Genomic DNA, 19,403 nt, shown 5'->3' with positions numbered 1-19,403 from the left:
GAAACCCCCATATTGGATACCGAACTCTGTACCCCATAAACACTAAACCTGCCCTCCCCACCCCCACAGCCACCTTTAAGTGGTCATACTTTTTGGCCAGCAAGCCCACGTCTAGAAATCTACCTTCCAGAAAGACTTGCAGTAACTGTCCTGGGCCTCAACTTCATTTCCTAAGTGGGGAGGATAGTAACGACCTCCACGGGCCTCTGTGAAGATGAAATGAGTCCAAACCACACGCAAACCATGCCTGGCACTTGAGTTCCAGGTGGTAACTGTGGCCTTTGTTGTCACACGTTGGGACTCCTCTTGCCGTTTCTCCCCAAGACTGATGAGCCTCCAGATCTTTCATTTCCTCCTGTCAAATAACTCACCCACGGAGGAAAGACCCTGGATTCGGGTGTGTCCGTGACCCTGGGACACTTGTCAAGACGCAGGTTTCTGGGCCCATCTGAAACCCACTGTCCAGGATCTCGGTGGAAGCACCCACAAGTTTGCTGGGTGTTTTTGTTTCTTTGTATTAATTTGCCAGTCGCTGACATACAACGTTAGGGGTACATTTCACACCTCCATGCACGTGCTCCACTCCTAGGCCCTCGTCCTATTCCCTTCCCTACTTCTACCTCCTGCCACCCCTTCCCCTTGGTCACCAGTATACTTTTCAGTCTAAGAATTCTTTTTGCTGTGATTCACCAGTTTGTTTTCTTTGGTCATTTATATTCCACAAATGCGTGAAGGCAGCCATCTGGTGTCTCTCACTCTCTGGCTTTCTTCACTTCCTGTAATCACCTCCAGATCCATCCATTTTGTCTCCGAAGGCACCACGGCATCTTTCTAAAGCGCTGAGCAGTGCTCCACGGAGCAGCGGCTCCACGCTACCAGGGCGTCTGCGGCGGGCACTCGGGTTGGTTCCGTGGCTCGGCCACCGAGGACAGCGCTGCCGTGAAGGAGGCGCGCACAGCTCTTTTCCTGGCAGAGTTTTCGTGCTCTTTGGGCAAACGCCTAGGCCTGGCATGACTGCGCGGCTCTCCCGGGCCTCCCACCTCCCTGCGCGCCCACGGAGGCGGAGACCTCCCGCCAGGCGGCGGCGCCCTCGCCCCGCCCGCCGGCCCCGCCCGCCGGCCCCGCTCCGGAAGGGCCGCTCTGCGCGGCAGGGGCGCGTCTCGCCTCCTCCCTTCCGCTTCCGGCGTCCCCACCTGCAGTCATGGCCGCCGCCGCCGCCGCCGCCGGGCCTGGGGCGCCGCTGTCCCCGGACGAGCTGGTTCCCAAGGGCGACGCCGAGAAGACTGAGGAGGACCTGGAAGAAGACGACGACGAGGAGGTACTCGGCCCCTGTGCGGGGCAAGGGGCGGGCGTGCGCGTGGGGCGGCCGCCGGGGGTGCGGGCTCCGCGTGCGCCGGGGCCGGGGGGGCCGGGGCGGAGGCGGCTCCTCCGAGCCCGGGGTGGGGGCGCGACGGGGGGACCCCGGGCCCGGGCGCCCTGGCCCGGCGGGGCCCGGCGTGATCCAGCGCGCAGGGCGGGCGCCGCCGCAGCGTCGTCCACACGCGCGCCGCCTCTGCCGCAGCTCGACGAGACGCTGTCGGAGCGCCTGTGGGGGCTGACGGAGATGTTCCCGGAGCGGGTCCGCTCCGCGGCCGGAGCCACCTTCGATCTCTCTGTTTTTGTGGCTCAGAAAATGTACAGGTAAGGAACGAGGGCGAGGACATGGGGGTGTGGGGGGGGGACCGGCGTGCCGTGAGCGAACACGGGAACCCCAGCCTGTCTCCTGGGTGACGGCGTGACCTTGGAGGGCGGCCCCTTGATCTTTCTGGCTGTCGGCGGCTTCGCTGTGAGGGGGAGGGGGCGGTAGAGGGCAGGTGAAGCTGAGAGATCATTTCACATTGAGATAATAGAAGCGCTCAGGAGAGTGTAAAATTTGCTTATGTGTAGCCTCCAGAACTGCTCCTCCTGTCCCTGGTAGAAGTATGGTGCAACGGTGGGTAGGATACACTTACCAACAACTTTGGAGTTTGTGGTGTGAGAGGTGAGGTTCCTGGTTCCTTCTTGAGGGACCTGCCTTTTCCTGTCTCGCTGTCATGTTCACACTCCCTCGGTAGGTTTTCCCGGGCAGCCTTGTGGATCGGGACCACTTCCTTCATGATCCTGGTCCTTCCTGTTGTATTTGAGACGGAGAAGTTGCAAATGGAGCAACAGCAGCAGCTGCAACAGCGGCAGGTGAGCCAGAGCCAGAGGGGTTTGGTTCTCCCCACTTGGGTAGACCAGCCGTGACTGTGTGGTTGGAGGTTGGAATCCAGCCATTCTTTCAGAGACCAGCATTGCTTTTGTAGACCTTGTCTTCCCCATCAGGTATGATGAGAAGATAGTGTGAGGCCTGTACAATGTCTTATACCCATCCTTTTCTTTTTCCAGATCCTTCTAGGGCCTAACACAGGGCTGTCAGGAGGAATGCCAGGGGCTCTACCTTCACTTCCTGGAAAGATCTAGTTCATTACTGCTGATTTGACCCGTCTTGGTGGGAGAAGTTTGAAGTCAAGTATTTGAACTGATTCTTTGGATTTTTTTTTAAACACTGCACATTGAGCTATCTAAATGTAGTGGGGAGATTTGTCCCCACATTGTCTCATGGAGAGACTCCCAACTTGCAAGCGTGCCCTATACACTGTCCTGACTTACTTCTTCTGTCCTCACTCTGACACCAGAGTGCAGCAGTGCAGACGGTTACTCCAGCTCTGATCAACCCTCCCCTTTCACTAAATTACCCCTCACAGGAAGATCTCCCTCTTCTATTGTGGGGTAGAAACTGATGCCATTGGGACGTGCCCCTGACCATTAACGACTGTTTTTAAGAATGGGGATGCTGGGGAAGGACACGCACGCCATAGGAAATACAAAAAGGCACTACAGCTTAGTGTAAAGCAGCCACTGTGAGTTCTGTGTATTTGGAAAGGAGGGAGAACCAACAAAGGGCTTCAGCCACAAGACTGAGGGGCGACAGTGGAGGCCAGAATGGAGCGCATTTCCTCTACGCGTTCTGGGGGTTAGACCTGGGCGTGTGTCCCGGGGAATCAGTGCTCACTTTTTGTATTTAAATATTAAAAATTATTCCAACTGAAAGTATTGTCCTTGCGCTTTTGCGATACACTTTGAAATGACTTAGACCATTCTAGAATGGCAGAGCCACACTGCCCCTCATGTTCCCTTTTACCTGAGTCAGCACCACCATCTTTACGTTGATCCCTTTGTCACAAGTTCCAAAAGGAAAAAGAAAATTCATTTTCCACCAAGAACTCTTAATAGTAACCCTGGCCTTGAATTCAGGCAATCACTTTCAGATCTGCCAACACAATTTGATCCCTGTGCTTTCCCCATCTACAATGACCAATGAGAAAGGATTTACGGGGAATAATCGAGCTGGTATCCAGTCTGGGGAAGAGAAGGTTGCAAATGGAACTTCTTTGGCTTTTAATTTCCGAGATGAACCACTGATGATGAATCCTACTGTAGCTGTCTTGGACCTTTATAGTTGCCCATGTAAATTTTTAGTGCTATTGATGCTTCTCTGTGGGTTATAGGAACAATACAATTGAAGTACAGGTAATTCTTGATTTACACTTTTTTCTTAATATTTTATTTATGCATACAAGAGCTGGGGTGTAGGCCAGAGGTAGGTGGGGAGGTGGTGAGAGCATTCACCAGAGACAGAGTGGGGAACAGAACAGGCGGACTGACAAATACACTGGTAGGTTGAACAGCAGGCAAGACAGGAGAGGTCTGCTGTGCCATGTGGGTAGCTCCCTGGCTGGGTATCAAACTCTGCTGCAGTGGCTGCTGATAGTGTCATAGTGCTGAGACTTAACCCCTTGCACCACCAGGAAGCCCCTGATTTGCGCTTTTTGATGGTGACAGGCACCTTCAATGGAAACCGTACATAAACTTTTACTGTTTTTTATTTTCCCTGTATGGCGTGGGATCCTACAGTAATGCTGGGCAGGGGGGCACAGCCTATCGGCCCCCTTACCTGGACAAAGGGGTGAACAAGTGACATTTCTACAGACCTTCAGTATTAAGTTACATGAGCTATTCGACACCATCATAACGTAGGCTTTATGTTTGCTCAACTGCAGGCTAATGAAAGTGCCCTGGGCATCCTCACCTGTGGTAGCGAGGTTAGGCGTGTTAGATGTGTGTTTTTACTCCTGTTTTCAACTTTACATGAGCTTGTTGGGACAGAACTTACTTAGCCTTAAGTCCAGGAATAGTGTGTACTCTACTTTGCAGAGGAAACAGCCATAAAAACATCCATCCCTACAAGGCCACGCAGGAAATGCCTGATTTGAATCAAATCTAGATAGTCCGACTCCTGTGCACTGGGTGCAGGGTCCTCCTGAGATGTGGGACCTACTTGTCAACTTCTGAACCCTCGTCAGTGCTGGCAAACCCTTGTGCTTAGATTAGGGTTAAGATTCTTCAAACCACCAAGTCCAGTGTTTTGTAAACTAAATTGAAAAGCACTTTGTGTTTCTTTTAAGCCAAACTCTGAATATTTTGTCTGATCTTCCGAAGCAAGAGGTCTGACCAAAGCTCAGGATCCCTGGAAGAAGCTTCAAGAGGCTTGACCTCCTCACAGCAGCAGCATAGTCAAGTTTGCTTTTCTCCCCTAGACGTACATCAGTACATGATTAAGGCAGTCAAGATTTGTGTACAGTTTTCCATTTTTAATATTTGGTTAAACAAAATACATCTTTTGTAAACAAACCTAGCACAAGGCCAACAAAAAGGAATAAAAGCAAGAGAAAAAGCCTAGGGTTGCCCCACACTGGACGTCAGGACCAGGCCTGTCCCCTTTCTTAAAGTGGGGCGTTTTGCCCTTGGGCATCCGCGTGGGTCCCTGTTCCTAAGCACCAGAATCGGATTGAACAGAGAAACCAGCCCTGAAATGTGTAAGCGGCTTTGCATATCCCATGGCTCATGGACTCCAAGTGCCTGGGGACTCCTTTGAAGTGCCATTTGCACAGGCCCAAGCAGAATGGTGGAGAGGAGTTTCCTCCTCTTCCCAGGAAATGGCTTACAATCTCTGACAGTGCCAGTGGACCCAGGGCCTGCTTGCAACAATCAGCAGGTTGACTGTGACTTCTGGCTGGTGGTGACTGGAATGTCATTGTGCAGGGCAGTGCGCTCCCTGTGGCGCCAAGCAGGTCTGGTGTAGAGGACAGTGCAGAGACTGACTGCAGCCAGCTGCTGAGGGTGTAACGCAGTAGCCGCTTGGGGGCCTCTGTTACTCAGCATAAAAAACGGCCTTGTTGGATTAAAGATACATGTGCAGAAAAAGTGCTGGTGTAAACATGCACTCCAGTCACAGTGGGGAGAAAGCCTCGGCTTCGTCCCGTGAAGCTTACTCAGGCTCGACATGCAAGCCCCGGGCTGGCTTTGCGGCTGGAGAGAAGTCTGGCCAGTGGGGCAGCTCTCAGACCTGCCGAGACCATTGACCTGAAGGGACAGACAGGCCAGTCCCATCTGCCCACCTGCCTCGGTGACATGGAGCGGTATGACACTCCGTCTCGTTTTCAAAAAACATGAGAAAAGGGGCCCACATCTACTCAAAGAGGTTGGGGCTGGGTCGATTCTCCGTCGACTTGGAAAGGAAACTACGAAAGGTGGCAGACCCAGATCCCCTAACCCTAAATAATGCATGTAACACCCAATCCGGCGCCCTGCTGCCCGTCACCACAGTGACGCCCAGCCTGAACTGCCACTCTCATCCTCAGTGTCCCGAGAGGGCTGTTACTTGCCTCACCCAACCTGTCTCAAACTAGTGGAATTTGCTGTTGAAGGTAGACTTGTCCTGATTTTGCCAAGAGGGCGTCGCTGGGGACTGCCTTTTGGCCTGGCTCATGCCCCCGAACCTCCTTCCCTGCGTAGTTAAGAGGCAGGCACAGCCCAAAGCAGGGCAGATGAGCCAGCCTGTCTGTTTGGCTTTTGCCACCTCCTCATAAGGACAGAGCCCGCTGTCACACTAGAACATGGCAGGGCCCAACCACCAGCGTGGACCACGGGAGAACTTTTCATTGTAAAACTCCAAGGATGGCCATAAACCACCCTTAAAAATGGGGGTCAGGGTTGGCATTAGGGGCTGGAGATGGCATGCCGTACCACTGCTGGGGGTTTGGAGATGGTTTCCTGAGAGGCCCTGAAGCTCTGGGTCCTTCAAGTCAGTCACATGGGCTGTGCATGTACTGTCTTCAGACCCACTGGTTGCCAGGAAGGGGGAAGTGGAGGCAGCATCTCCAGGTGAGTCAGAGCAGCGGTGAACTCCAGCAGAGCCTGTCAAGTCCTCACAGGGAAGGAGGAAGTAAGCTGGACCCACCTTCCCTTCTCCTCTCTGAACTAAAACCAGGGTCTTCCACGGCTCACCCTACGTGCACAGAGCTCCCGCCTTCCTTTCCCAGGAATGAGTAATGCTGGTTGGTTCTTGTGACAATCCACACATCTGCCTATTGCACTGTCAAGTCTGGGGGAAACCCGGTGAGATGTCTGGGGGAGTGGCAGGGGCAGGCCCACTGTACAGGCCCCGGCACATCACAGAGGACGAGGAGGCAGGTGAGGGAGCTGGGTGGAACCTTGTTACACATCAGCCCTCCAGCTCTGACGGGCTTCCACCTCTTCTGGAACCACCAGCAGGAGTTCACAGTTCTTTCCTCGCAGATGTTGTTTTAGAAATTTCCTATGGAGAAAAGAGTAGATGAGAGAGAAAATGAAACGCTGGTGAAGTTGCAAACCGCAGTCTGGGAGCCACGTTTACCAGTCACTTGTCATCTACATCCCTGGCACGCCCAGAAACACCCCAGTAGTGATCTGTTCCTGGAGGTGTCCAGGTTGGTCACCCCTCAATCACAGTTAGATTTCCACCTGAGATTCTGTTCATCCTCATGTCGCTGTCATCAGTAGCTGCCTCTGTGAGGATCACAGGCCGAAGTGCCTTCAAGTAAGGACTTCTAGTTGTTTTTTTAAAAAGTCTTCTGTTGGCCTGAATGACCGTAGCCCTCCCCCTGAACTGGCAGCCCCACTGTCACAGCTGTCGGGGAGGAGCCTGGAGGCAGCACCGCCGGGGCGGCAGGGCCTCTCCAAGGGACATAAGGTCCTCTTGGGCCATCAAAGGTTCAGGGCCTTCACGTGGGGGAGAGAACCCAAGGAGACAGCATTTCATTGCCTTCGTCACATTCCCAAAGAGGAGCTCGACGCGCCCGACACACAGGAAGGGGCCCAGCACACGCCCCCGCCGCTACCTGAGCTCGCTCTCCCCTCCAATCCACTCGGGCATCTTCAGCTTGGAGTCAAGGTTGTAGTAGGCGCCTCCCACCTCTCGAACACAAATCCAGTGCTGCCGTTTGAGGGGCAGCTTCAGTGGACCCCAGCACAGGCTGGAGGGCAGGTTCATAATGAAGCCCATGACATTCGCGAGAGCAATGGCACTGACGTCCCTGCGGAGGAGAGACGGGTCAGGCCCCAGCAGCCATGCCCCGGAGTCCCGCTGGGACGCCACGCCCGCTCTCGCCACTTTGCCCAGCCGGGCCCGGGTTACCTGCGCTTGTCCCACCAGACAGCTTCGTAGCCTTTGGTCTGAAGTGCTGCCATGATGACGTTCACGTCATAGTTCCCATTCCCCAGCATGCTCTTCTTGTGGGGCGTCACCATGGTGTTTGGGGACAACCTACAAGTGGTGAAGAGGGATAACTGAGGTGTGTGGCCTGCCAGGGGCAGGGGAGCACCGCACCTCACTGCCCCCGGTCCCGTTTCTCTCAGGTCAAACGTAACCCGCGTTAACCAGACCATCTTCCATCTGGGCTCCTGATGCCCCAGAACCACCTTTTTCACACACAACAGGAACTCAGTCGTGGCCAGGCTTACCTGCCTGCCATCTAGAAAGTGTGTCTAGGGTAAAGTCAGGGATGCAAAGAATGTTTCATGAAAGCATCTCAACGACCTCCCCAGCGGTTTGCGCCTGTAGTTTTCCTCCTGCCTTTATGCTAAGTCTTTTTTAAAACACTGGAAAAAAGCATTCGGTATGTATGTTGGCATGGACAGTATTGTTAGCGCGTGCTCTCTCTCTCCTTTCCTCCCCACTCAGGCCTGCACGGTGGGTCATCATCAATCACCGAGCAGGCAAAAGCACACACGGCCCAGCGAGGCCACACGCACAGAGGCGCTGGGGCCAGATGTAAGGCCATACCAAGCAGTAAGGCTCACGTGAAACCAGAATGCACGACCACCTCACGGCACTCCAGATCTTGCTATTACATCTACTTAAACATCCATTTTTTTAATTAAAGCACACAGAGAATCCATTGGAAAAAAATCTTGCACCAGAAATGAACAGCAAGTGCAGTGCCAGTTCTGCCCAAGAGGCCGGGAGCTACTTCTGCCAGACTGCTGAGCCACTCCCCCCAAGACAAGGTCCACTCTGGGGGCGCTTCTGGTTCCAGGATTCGGCACCCCCTGGCCTGTCAGGCTCACGCAGCACGCCTCCCACCTTCGCGTGAAGGAGGAAGGGAAACGTAGCCCCTTGGGAATAAGAGCGGCGAGCAAGCGGGCAGGAGGCTGCTAAAGACCACGCCAAAAGAGAATCAAAACTATGGGGCACAGATGTCAACTCTGAAAACCTGGGAAATCGCCATACAGCAACCACACTGGCATCTTTCAAAGGCAAAACATACTCCTGCTACTGCTTGAACCCCCAATGGTTCCCAAAGCACTCAAATACCATCTAAATGACTTCCCCTGTCCTGGAAGGCCCTGGGGGTCCTGCCCACCCCACCCCCGCCTCTTACTGCACAGACCTTCTCTGCGGTGTGAACACGAGAACCTTCCTCACATGAGGGCCTGCGCACGGCTTCCTGTCCAGAATGCTCTTCCTCTGCATCTGAGCTTGGTTTGCTTCTTAGCATCTGGGACTCAGGTACTATTTGCCTTTCAGGCCTTTCTTGGCCAATCAACCTGAAGTTTGTGCCAGTAACTTCCTCATATGCTCACCTGCTTTAATTGAATTATGGCCCCTGTCACTGGGCTATCATGCTTTCTCACTTGTCTGTTTTCTACTTCAGAGACAGCTGGGACCTCTATTCTGCTGAGGCCACTTTGCTAGGGCACAAAGAGAAGAGGTGCCTGTTGAAATTCTATGTTTATATTGTCATCCTCTCTTTACCCATAAATATTAATAGTGGACCCCAACATGAGAAGGGCTTACATACATGCCTGTCTGCAGAGCTAGCAAAGGACGAGGACCCAGGCTACCAAATACCACTCTGCAGCTAGCCTGTATTTTACCTGTAATGACAACCACCACTGAGTAAAAACTTCTGTATCTCATTTAATCCTCACAAAAAATTTTTGAGGTTTGTAATTACTTCCAGCTTCTAGGTTTAAAAAACTGAAGTTCAGGGGCCTCCCTGGTGACGCAAGGGGTTAAGCACCGCCCTGTGAAGCAATCTGCAGCCTCTGCAGCACGAGTTCAATCCCTAGCCGGCTAGGGAGCAACCCACATGGTGCAGCAGACCTCTCCTGACTCGCCTGCTGCTCCCCTCAGCAGTGAACTTCTGTCAGTCTGCTTGTTCTGTTCCCCACTGTCTCTGGTGAATCCTCTCAGCTCCCACATCTCTGGCCTGTAACCCAGCGCTTGTATGCATAAATAAATGAATCTTTAAAAAATAAATAAAAAATAAAAAACTGAAGTTCAGTGATTTAAAATGACTTGCCATGATCACTTACCTCGCAAGTAACACAACTAGCATTCCAACCTAAGTCCATCTGAATCCAAAGTCTCGCATGCTGTGTATGGCAAGGACCCAAGAGTCAATGTGGGTGGGGGGCAGGCTGCTGAGAAGACAGGCCAGTGGAGTCCCTGGGGCTTGGGACCAGAATGAAGCTTAACAGGACAAAAGGCTCTCGGGGGTTCCTGGGCACTTGGATTAAATGAAAATGCCTTAGAGCAGCGGTGCCCATGTCCCAGGCATCTCAGAAGGCACCCAGCAGGCTGGCTGACGCATGCCAACAGCTCTCCTGCAGATCACTCAGGGCCCCTCGTATGCTAATATTCACCTGGATTCTTGAGGGGGTGGAGCATTCCCACACATGTGGTTCCAGTTCCCACACATAGAGCACACTTTTTGGGAACTGCACCTTGCAAGATTCGTGCTCCAGGAATCTTTCCCCTGGTGCTACATCTATCTCAGGTTCAAATCTTTTCCTGAATCTACGCCCACTGTCTCTTCCCTAACTGCTGGCGCCTTTAACTCACACCTCAACTTTCGAAACAGGTTCTTAAATTGACCTCCCTGCCTCCACACTATCCTTGTATCAGTTCAAACCATAGGTACCGAGGTATCATCTCACTCTTACTGCCAATCAGTCAACTAACTGCCTGGCTGGCCAACGCTCCCAGCCTGACTCGGTCTGCGGCATCATCAGCTAGTGCACTTCAGGAATCACGATCAACGGCCTCTGTTCTCTTACCCTATTTCCTAAAGCTTCGAGTTCAACCTTGCACCCTACCTCTTTCATGGTGTCTCTCTCAGCTCCCGTGTGGCAGAGAAGACAGGGATGAGGAGGGCTACACACAACGGAATCCCTGTCTGAGCAGCATCAATGCTGAGTATTAACCTCCCTGCCTGTTATCCTGCCTGTGGAGACGGGGGTGACGCTACCGTATGGATGGAACGACGCAGAGCTCAGTCACCCCGCATACATTCAACAGGAAATTCCTGAATCCAAGGGAACTGCAACCTTCACGTGAATCCAAGGGAACTGCAACCTTCACGTCGAGGCGCTGGCAACTGAACAAGTGTGCTGGCCACGCCAGTCAACACAGCAGCACTGAAATGGGCTTCCAGCTCATGCCCAGAGGAGCGGGATCCCGAGGAAGTGGGCTCCAAGGGTGCCCACGGTATCAGTACTTGCTTTTACTTTAACAATAAGCAAGTGCTTACTTACCGCTTTTATAAGCTTTATCACTCAGTCCTCCCAACAACCTTGAGACACATAACCCGACAGAACAAATAAGAAAGCCGAGGGGCAAGGATGTTGTTTGCCATCATATTGGGCACATGAGCGGCAGACTAGGATTCAGCCCCGAAAGCCAAGGCCACACTGAATCCCATGGAATTCTGTTCTGTCCCAGTGAATCCGTTCCTCCTGTCCAGGACTGTCTCAGTGAATCCAACAGAAGCTACAGACTGCAGAGCAAGCCTCTCCTCCCTGTTGCTGAAGCGCAAGCAGAGGGCCCTGAGATGCAAAGTGACCTGCCAGCGAAGAGACGGCTTGAGCTCTCACTCAAACCCTGCCAGCCCATGAGGCCAGGTCCTCTGCACTACCGCTGTGTCTGCCACCGCTGCTGCATTCAGACTTTAATGGAAGGCTGTGGGGACATTCATCAAGATTCTTTCTCGCCCCTAATTATTATTTCTCTTTTTACAAGGTCTAAAGAGATGTCACCTTAGAAAAAAATGGTTCAGCGCTTCCTGATGTGTTTTCAGGCTATTAAAGGCAAAGCGGTGCTCGGTGGGGAGCCCTGCAGGTGTGGGCTATCAGGATGATAACAATGAGGTGCTTGCCGTGCTCTTGGAAGAGATCATTTAGTTTCTAGAGGTTAACTCTCAATACCACCTTTCCTTGATTTACAAACACCATATCTTTAAATGTGGCTCCCGCCAAGTCAGGGACCTTTTAATGAGGAAGTGGAGTAGAGAACACTGGCTCTTCCCCAAATCTATAATCCCCCCAGATAGAGAACACTAGTCATTCACCAACACCTATCTATCATCTCTTTGTTTCTTTCAGCTTCTATTAGCTTTCCCCTGGTACCAAGGGAGTTTCATCTACTTGAATTTTTTAAGATTTACTTATTTATACATGCAAGAACTGGGGTACAGGCCAGAGGTGCGGGGGAGGGGGGAATGAGAGGATCCACCACAGACAGAGTGGGGAGCAGAACAGGCAGATCCACTGAAATCCACTGCTGAGGGGAACAGCAGGCGAGTCAGGAGAGGTCTGCTGTGCCATGTGGGTTACTTCCTGGCCGGCCAGGGATCGAACTCGTGCTACAGAGGCTGTATCTCAACCCCTGGGCCACCAGGGAGGCCTTCGTTTACTTGAATTGAACAACAGTCTTATTTGGGAAAGGAATACACACATGCCCAGCTATTACATTTAATCACTGAAAAACTGCTACGTCTAATGAAAATGTTTGCGGCATGGGCATTTTCAAAACAACGTAGCAAGGCTGCTATCATCTCATCTGATTTCTAAGTCCCTTCTTTTTCAAAGCAGACACAGGACAGGGTGGGAGATCAAGCATCCACACCTATACACGAGCACTAATGAAACCTACTTCAGGCCTTTTCTCCCATTTCACATGTTGAAAACTGAGCCTTTCCCAACCAACGACCTCTGTTTGCTCTCACACAGGCCACACCGCTGTGTGCAAACCCTGACAGTGCTGGCCCACCTCTGACTGCTCTTGTCTCCGTCTCCATGCTGCTGCCACCAACCCATTAGCTGAATTTTAAATTCCTATTCATTTCTGATTCTAAACATGAGTCATCTCATATCCACAACTGTACTGGAATGCCACCCTGCTTTTGTATTTCCCTACTTTTATCTGGTTAAAATTCAGCTGCTAGGATGAACTACTCCTCAGCAAATGACAATAATCAAAAATGTTCTCCCACTTCTATCACTCATTAGCACATCTTCCAAAAAGCATAGAACTTGAGATCTGGGGATTTAAAGATTTGATAGTTAAACCTGACAACAAGGTCTTCCTGGTGGCCTAGGGGTTAAGTCTCAGCACTATCAACGCTAAGGTCTGAGTTCAGTCCCCGGCCAGGGAGCTCACCCACATGGCACAGCAGACCTCTCCTGTCTCGCCCGCTGCTCCCCTCAGCAGTGTATTTCAGTCAGTCTGCCTGTTCTGCTCCCCACTCTGTCTCTGGTGAATCCTCTCACCCGCACCTCTGGCCTGCACCGCAGTTCTTCTATGCAAAAAAATAAATAAACCTGCCAGCGCCATTCTTTTTTATGTTAAGACCCAAGCAGACAGCATTCAAAATGCCCCAAACCCCATGGTTCTAACTTAAATCTTGAATCCATCCTCAAGGCCTGGTCAGCGCATAGCTCTGACATGCACTTGGCAGCAGAGTCTGCTCACTGTTTTCTCCACAGTGCCCGGCAGCGCCTGGCACACTGCAGGCAGCTAGTACCTGTTTGCTTAAAAAATTCCATGGTCTCTCCCTCACCTTACCTCTTCTCCCTTTGCTTTTCTCTCTGATCCCTTTCACACTTCCTTACGTCTATTTACCCATGCAGGAGCTTTCTGTACAGAATACCCAATACAGAATTCCACCTCTAGACTAGGGATTCTAAGTCTAGTCTCGTACAAACACATTTGCTATTACTTTGAGGTGGATCTTTACATTGTGCCAACAGGGAATTGGGGCGTGTAGGGCAACTTGCTAAAGCCTTAAGAGCCAGAGTACAATGCTGGTTCCATGTAACTGCTTAGCAAATACTCAGCATTCTTTCACTCAGCAGAAACACAGCTGAAGAATTCCATTCTCACAAACACCTGATCATCATCCACCTCTTCAGACCCAGGCCCACCTCGCAAGGCGGGGTGAGCAGCTACCGGAGCAGCTACCAACACTCGGGAAGAGCAACTAGAGGGCAGGCTCTGCAGTCACGAAGCTGTATCCAAACCCTGCCACTACAGAGCTCTGTGATGGCTGTGCCATGACTTCCTCATCTGGAAAAACGAGAAATAACAGAACCTGCCTTACAATGTTAGTGTGAATAAGTTAGCAAGGGGCAAGGCACTGAGACCGTGCTTTGCTACAAACGTTAAAAGCTTCTGAACAGACACAGAATCCTGACTCGACATCAGCATGTGAAACTGGGCAAACTGTTTAAACTGAATCCCAGTTTCCTACAGTCACCACTGATACAGTGACACATGACAAAGCAAAAGGAAATACAGGTACTCACTGGATTCTTCCTTCCTAGATGTAGATTAGGAAATAATTAGTATCTCATAGTATCCAATTAGGAGTAAAAATATTGACTGGCCAAAAGAACCAGTCTAATAGACTGCCTTCCTTTCTATCCGAGATCTGACACATGGCCTTACCTCCCTGGTCCCATTTCCTGGAGAGTTCATTCTACCGGCCAGATAAGACCCTGATGCAAGTGACATCTGTGCGCTGTGAAGACGTTCCACGGCTATCACTAGCAACGGAAAAGAAGTACTCGCACTAGCACACGGGAATTCCCATTCTTTTAACAGAGGCCTCTTTCAGGGCCAAGTAAGCACTACAAACCACTCCAGACAGGTTGTTTCTAGCTGTAATTCAGTTCAATAAGGGGCAAACTCCTAGCGAAGACACTCAGAAAAGGATCTTCTGTAATTGCCAGGATGCAACCCTTGCAGGCTTCCTGAGCTTTCTCTGTACCAGGAACTGAACAGACCTAACCCTTTCTAGCTGGAGTAATGAGGCAGGCTCGCTACCAAAGTTGCCATGGGCATCAGACATCCCCCAGTGACATCCAGATACTGTAGAACTCTCAATCCCTTGAACAAAAGAATTTTATAATAGCAAAGCAAAGTGAATTAGATCAACATGTATCCACCTATCAGGTAGCACCTGGCAAAGTGGATAAGAAAAACCACCCAGAATGAAGTAGAAAGGGGAGTGGCATCTCCAGTGGGCTTCAAGTTGTAGGAGCTACTTGGATAAACCACCTGACCTTTCTGCCTGTGGTAAGATAGAGACTGTTGGGACAGCTACACAAAACATTGAATCAAAAGCACAGAGGCCGGCACCCCAGCTCCCAGCACAGCTGAGCACTGTGTGCACGTCTCTGCCTGTGATAACACGGCTGTGTCCTCTCCCGCTGCACCGTAAACTCCTTGGGGGCAGGACTTGAGAGGCACAGCACAGAGATTGCCAGCAGATATGAACCTAAACTCAAGCCCGGCTTCATCTCCTTACTTCACCTCCGGCAAATTGCTGAATTTCTCTGAGCCCTGTCATCAAGAAAGTGGAAATAACATGTATTCCACGAGATTGTTAAAGGGACCCTTAGAGATGAAAGGAACCAGGCTCTTGGCACTGTGCCTAGTCCCAACTAAGCTCAATAAATGGTAGTGATAATCTTTTCCATTTGTGTCTTATACCTGCTAACAGCATCTAGGTAATAATACCCGTTGGTTTGCAGGTTTAGGTGAGACACTGCCCCACCCACAGAATTCAGAAATAGCAAAAAGTATCACAATGCCAAGGAGAAGGGGGCTCCCTACCTCTGGAAAATCTCTTGCAGCGTGTCCCGAGTGAAGGCATTGCCGTCCTGGAAGACGTTATTGAGGGCATGCAGGGCACAAAGCTCCCTGCGCTGTTTCTCATGGTAGATTTGTGGGGGCGCTGCCTGAGGCAGCTCCAAGGATTCAGATTTGGCCTTGTCTCCTTTCCATGGCACGCAACTCATGTTTTTTCGTTTTAGGTTCCAGAGAGGGCTGAAAACACCCTACCCTCCCTTCCTGAGGAAGAATGTAAGCCTCTAAGTCTTTCCAGGATTCCTGAGGTCCACCTTATGCTCTGGGGTCCATGATTTATGCTTTGTCACGGGGAGAAAAGGTTGGAATCAAAAGGGAGAAAAACCCACCTCTTCTCTCTTCTCTATAGAAAAATAACTTTTGGACGAGTTTATTTCACCACCGCTGTCAAAGTGCAGAATTATAAAAAAATCATAGAAAATCTAAGACCATGTTCCCCTTCTCCCACCTCCCTCCCGCCCCCCATCCAAATCCCCACGATTTTCTGGCTGAATTTTCTTCTCCGCAAATGCCAAGCAGGCCTCAAGGCCGGACCGAACGGGCTCGGTCACATCGCTCCTTTTCTTCCATTGCTTTCGAACCACAACGCCACTGACTCAGGAGACCAGGCCTCGGCGGTGGAAACCTCGCAGGATTCCAGCAGCTAACGCGAGCCGGCCGGCAGGGGACCGCCGCGGGCCGCGCTGGGGCCTCCGGCGCGGCTCTCCATCCCCTCGGGCGCGGCGGGCCGCCGGGCGCGGCTCCCTCGGCAGGCGCGGACTCTCCCGCTCTCGCCGCGGCCCTGCGGGGGAGACGACTCCGCTCAGCTCCGGCAGGCGGGCCCGGGGGCGGCCCGGCCGGGGGGCGGCGCGGCGGGTCGGGCCCCGTCCCAGGGCAGGTCCGGCGCGGCCACCGCGGGCCCGCGAGGGGTGGGGCCCGACTCCGCGCCTCGCCCTCCCGGGCGCGGGCCCCGCCGGCCCGTCGCCCCCACCCCAGCCTCCCGCCCGTCACGTGAGCGCCCGCCCCGCCGCTGCCCCGGCCCCGGCCCCCGCGCCGCCCGCGCCCCGCTCACCGCCGCCGCCGCCACCTGGAGCTGCGGGCCACCACCTGGGCCGCGCTCGGGCGGGCGGGCGGGCGCGCGCGCACCTGAGCCCGACGTCAGCGCCCTCGCCGGCGCGTGCTCCGGAAACGCCCTCCGGCGCAGGCCCCGCCCCGCTCGTCGCGTCACGTCTGACGTAGTCCTGACGTCAGCGGCGCCGACCCGGGGGCCGCGCGTCTGCGGGGCGGGTGCGTGGGAGGCCCAGGGCCCGGGGCCGCTCGGTGCCGGGCGGCCGGGCGCGACGTCGGTTGGCGCGGCTGGAGCGCCGCTGCGGGGCGGGGCGGAGCGGCCAGCGGGAGTCCCGCCTCGACGGCCGCCCTTCCCCCGGGCGTCTGCGCCGTGGCCCGGCCCGCGGCGGCGCTTGGTTCTGGCCCCCGCCCTCCCCGCTCGCGCTGTGGGGCCGAAGCCTTCGCGCCCCTGGACCTGCTGCTCCTGAGCGGCCGTTACCTGCGGCGCGGCGCGCCCGTCACCGAGCCGTTTCAGGGCGCCGTACTGACGCGGTCGGGGCGAGACCCTCCCGGTTAGCGGGCCCGACCGCCCCGCGCTGTCTAGGGGTGCTGCGCCGGGCGCCTCTCCGGACGTGGTCGCGTTCCGCGGAGCGCAGGCCCTCCTGCAGCTCCCCGGTGTCGTATTTCTGTTCCAGTACACACAGACCCCTGTGTTCTGCCCCCGCCCACCCTGCTCCCCGCTCCCCGCTTTGTCTCCCGGGGGCTGCCGCGCAGCTTGGCGCTGTGTCCTTAAGGCCTGTGCGTCTGAGCGTGTGTGGAAGGTGAACCTCGGTCCCGCGTAGGCATTTTCCCCTCTACCCCGGGATATATGGAAGGTATCAGTAAATAATCATAGCAATTATATCTTACGAATCCACCTTTGGGGCCTCCTTGGTGGCCCAAGGGGTTAAGCACTGCACTACGAAGCAATCCGCAGCCTCTGCAGCACGAGTTCGATCCCCTGCTGGCCAGGAGCAACCTACATGGCGAGGCAGACCTCTCCTTCCTCGCCCGCTGCTCCCCTCAGCAGTGTGTTACAGTCTGCCTGTTCTGCTCCCCACTCTGTCTCTGGAGAATCTGCTCATCCCCCCGCATCTCTGGCCTGTACCCCAGCTCTTGTATGTATACATAAATAAATCTTTAAAAAAAAAAAAATCCACCTTGGGCCTCCCCTGGTGGCACAGGCGGTTGCGCGCCATGCTGTGACGATGTCCGCAGCCTCTGCAGCACCAGGTCCCATATGGCGTGGCAGACCTCTCCTGTCTCGCCCGCTGCTCCCCTCAGCAGTGTCTTTCGTCAGTCTGCCTGTTCTGTTCCCCGCTCTGTCTCTGGTGAATCTTCTCACCCTCCAGCGCATCTGGCCTGTACCCCGGTTCTTGTATAAATAAACAAATCTTAAAAAAAAAAAATCCACCTTATCTGCCCTCCGTTTGGATTTTTGTTCAGAAAAACTGAAACACAATGAACTCACATTTAGAATTGAGTCATTTCTTTTGGTACCACACCGCTACACGCAACCAAGTGCTCGCTTAACGTACCTGTGATACCATGTGATTGGGGCTCCGGTCACCTTGTGAATTATCTTAAAGTTCTGTAATCTGTAAATCACCTAAGGTTACAGCTATGTTTGTGAGAGATTATTGATGCTTGCAAACACTGGTGTAAGTGCTTTGCAAATACCAGTACGGTAGGTATTTCACTTATTTAGAGAAGAAAACAGGCTCAGAGAGCTTAATTTACTTGCTGGAGGTCCCATAGTTGTATATAGTGGACCCAGGATTTGAACCTAAGCTTTAACAAGTTGTCTTCAGAAAGAGGATATAAAGATGGGCAGGGATTCCCTCTGTGATTTTATACTTCACTACTCAAGAAACACCTGTTCTGAGAATTTTTTTCTTCCCCTACCCTGACAACTCAAGGTTTTAGTAATTTTACCTCATGGAGGAATATATGGGATTGTGGCAATTTACCCAGAAAAACAACAAAAAAACAACACAAAAGATTAACAACCCATAATCAAAGAATTATTATCCACATCTTTGGAATTGGATGACTTGTCCCAGATTCCTAGCTGTGTTTGTACACATAAGACTCCACTCTAGTTGAAAACAAGACCGTGAGGCAGTTGCCTCTACCCTCAGATAGAGCCCTAAAATGCAAGGCCATTTTGATTTTGTTTTTTTTTTTTTTGAAGATTTATTTATGCATACAAGAATTGGGGTGTAGGCCAGAGGTGAGGGGAGTGAAAGGACTCACCAGAGACAGAGTGAGGAGCAGAACAGGTGGATCTGCAGAAATCCACCTTTGAGGGAAGAGGCAGGTGAGACAGGAGCCATCCTTTATGCCATGTAGGTCAGCTCCCAGGCCGGGTGATCAAATTCATGCTGCAGAGACTGGCGATAGCTTGATAGCGCTGTGTCTTTAACCGCTGCGCCACCAGGGAGGCCCCAGATGGGGTGTTTTTATAAGCAGAAGGAGGGTGGGACAAGGAGGATTTTAAGAAGTAAATTATTTCAGGCGAGGTTACCTTTTCTTTGGGAAAGTCAGGGGAGTCTTCTGTTAAACAAAAAGCAGCCAATTATTCTACCATCAAAATAGGATTATTTGAAAATAACAAAAAGGAAATTTAGAAAATGTATCCTTATGACAAGACACAGGTGCACCTTCCCTAATCCAAAGCCATCATTCTCTATATAGTCTTTGGGGGGCGCTGCTGAGTGAGTGAAGATGCCTCTATCTTTTTGCTGGGGCAGGTAAGCAGCCTCACTTCCTGTTGGAGATGCAAGGTATGTTGGGTCATGTAGTTTGCTGAGTGCACATGAATGGGAACTATCTTCTAACTACCTGACCATATTTAAATAGTTTTTGCGGATTAATATTCACACCTCACTAACATTGACCAGGAAATACCAGACTGATTCCACTTCTGGGAAGGGTTGAGACCACAATCAAGTTAGGCATTAAG

At 52.5% G+C, this 19,403-nt stretch overlaps 2 protein-coding genes across 2 annotated transcripts; one reads left to right on the top strand and one right to left on the bottom strand.

Moving 5' to 3' along the window:
* Positions 1-1,201: 1,201 nt before the first annotated feature.
* Positions 1,202-2,481, top strand: TOMM22 (translocase of outer mitochondrial membrane 22; the record flags this gene model as incomplete). Its single annotated transcript, XM_084255080.1, has 4 exons — positions 1,202-1,318; positions 1,562-1,680; positions 2,094-2,211; positions 2,407-2,481. The coding sequence occupies 4 exons, from the start codon at positions 1,202-1,204 to the stop codon at positions 2,479-2,481; spliced, it is 429 nt and encodes a 142-aa protein (XP_084111206.1).
* A 3,930-nt stretch (positions 2,482-6,411) lies between these two features.
* On the bottom strand, positions 6,412-15,667 carry JOSD1 (Josephin domain containing 1). Its single transcript, XM_084254634.1, has 4 exons — positions 15,341-15,667; positions 7,577-7,705; positions 7,281-7,475; positions 6,412-6,718 (listed from the first exon to the last, which is right to left on the bottom strand). The coding sequence occupies exons 1-4, from the start codon at positions 15,523-15,525 to the stop codon at positions 6,619-6,621; spliced, it is 609 nt and encodes a 202-aa protein (XP_084110760.1). The 5' UTR covers positions 15,526-15,667; the 3' UTR covers positions 6,412-6,618.
* Positions 15,668-19,403: the final 3,736 nt, after the last annotated feature.

Source organism: Talpa europaea (genome assembly GCF_964194135.1).
Source record: "Talpa europaea genome assembly, chromosome: 15".
In the NCBI taxonomy this organism is placed as follows: Eukaryota; Metazoa; Chordata; class Mammalia; order Eulipotyphla; family Talpidae; genus Talpa; species Talpa europaea.
Note: the sequence above shows the minus strand (reverse complement) of the source record. Positions and strands in the feature narration are given on the sequence as shown.

Coding starts and splice junctions, on each gene's coding strand:
- JOSD1 (XM_084254634.1), bottom strand. CDS start 15,525: ATGAGTTGCGTGCCATGGAAAGGAGACAAGGCCAAATCTGAATCCTTG. Junction 7,476..7,576: donor GTCTGGTGGGACAAGCGCAG/GTAACCCGGGCC, acceptor TCTCCTCCGCAG/GGACGTCAGTGCCATTGCTC. Junction 6,719..7,280: donor GGAGGGGAGAGCGAGCTCAG/GTAGCGGCGGGG, acceptor TTTTCTCCATAG/GAAATTTCTAAAACAACATC.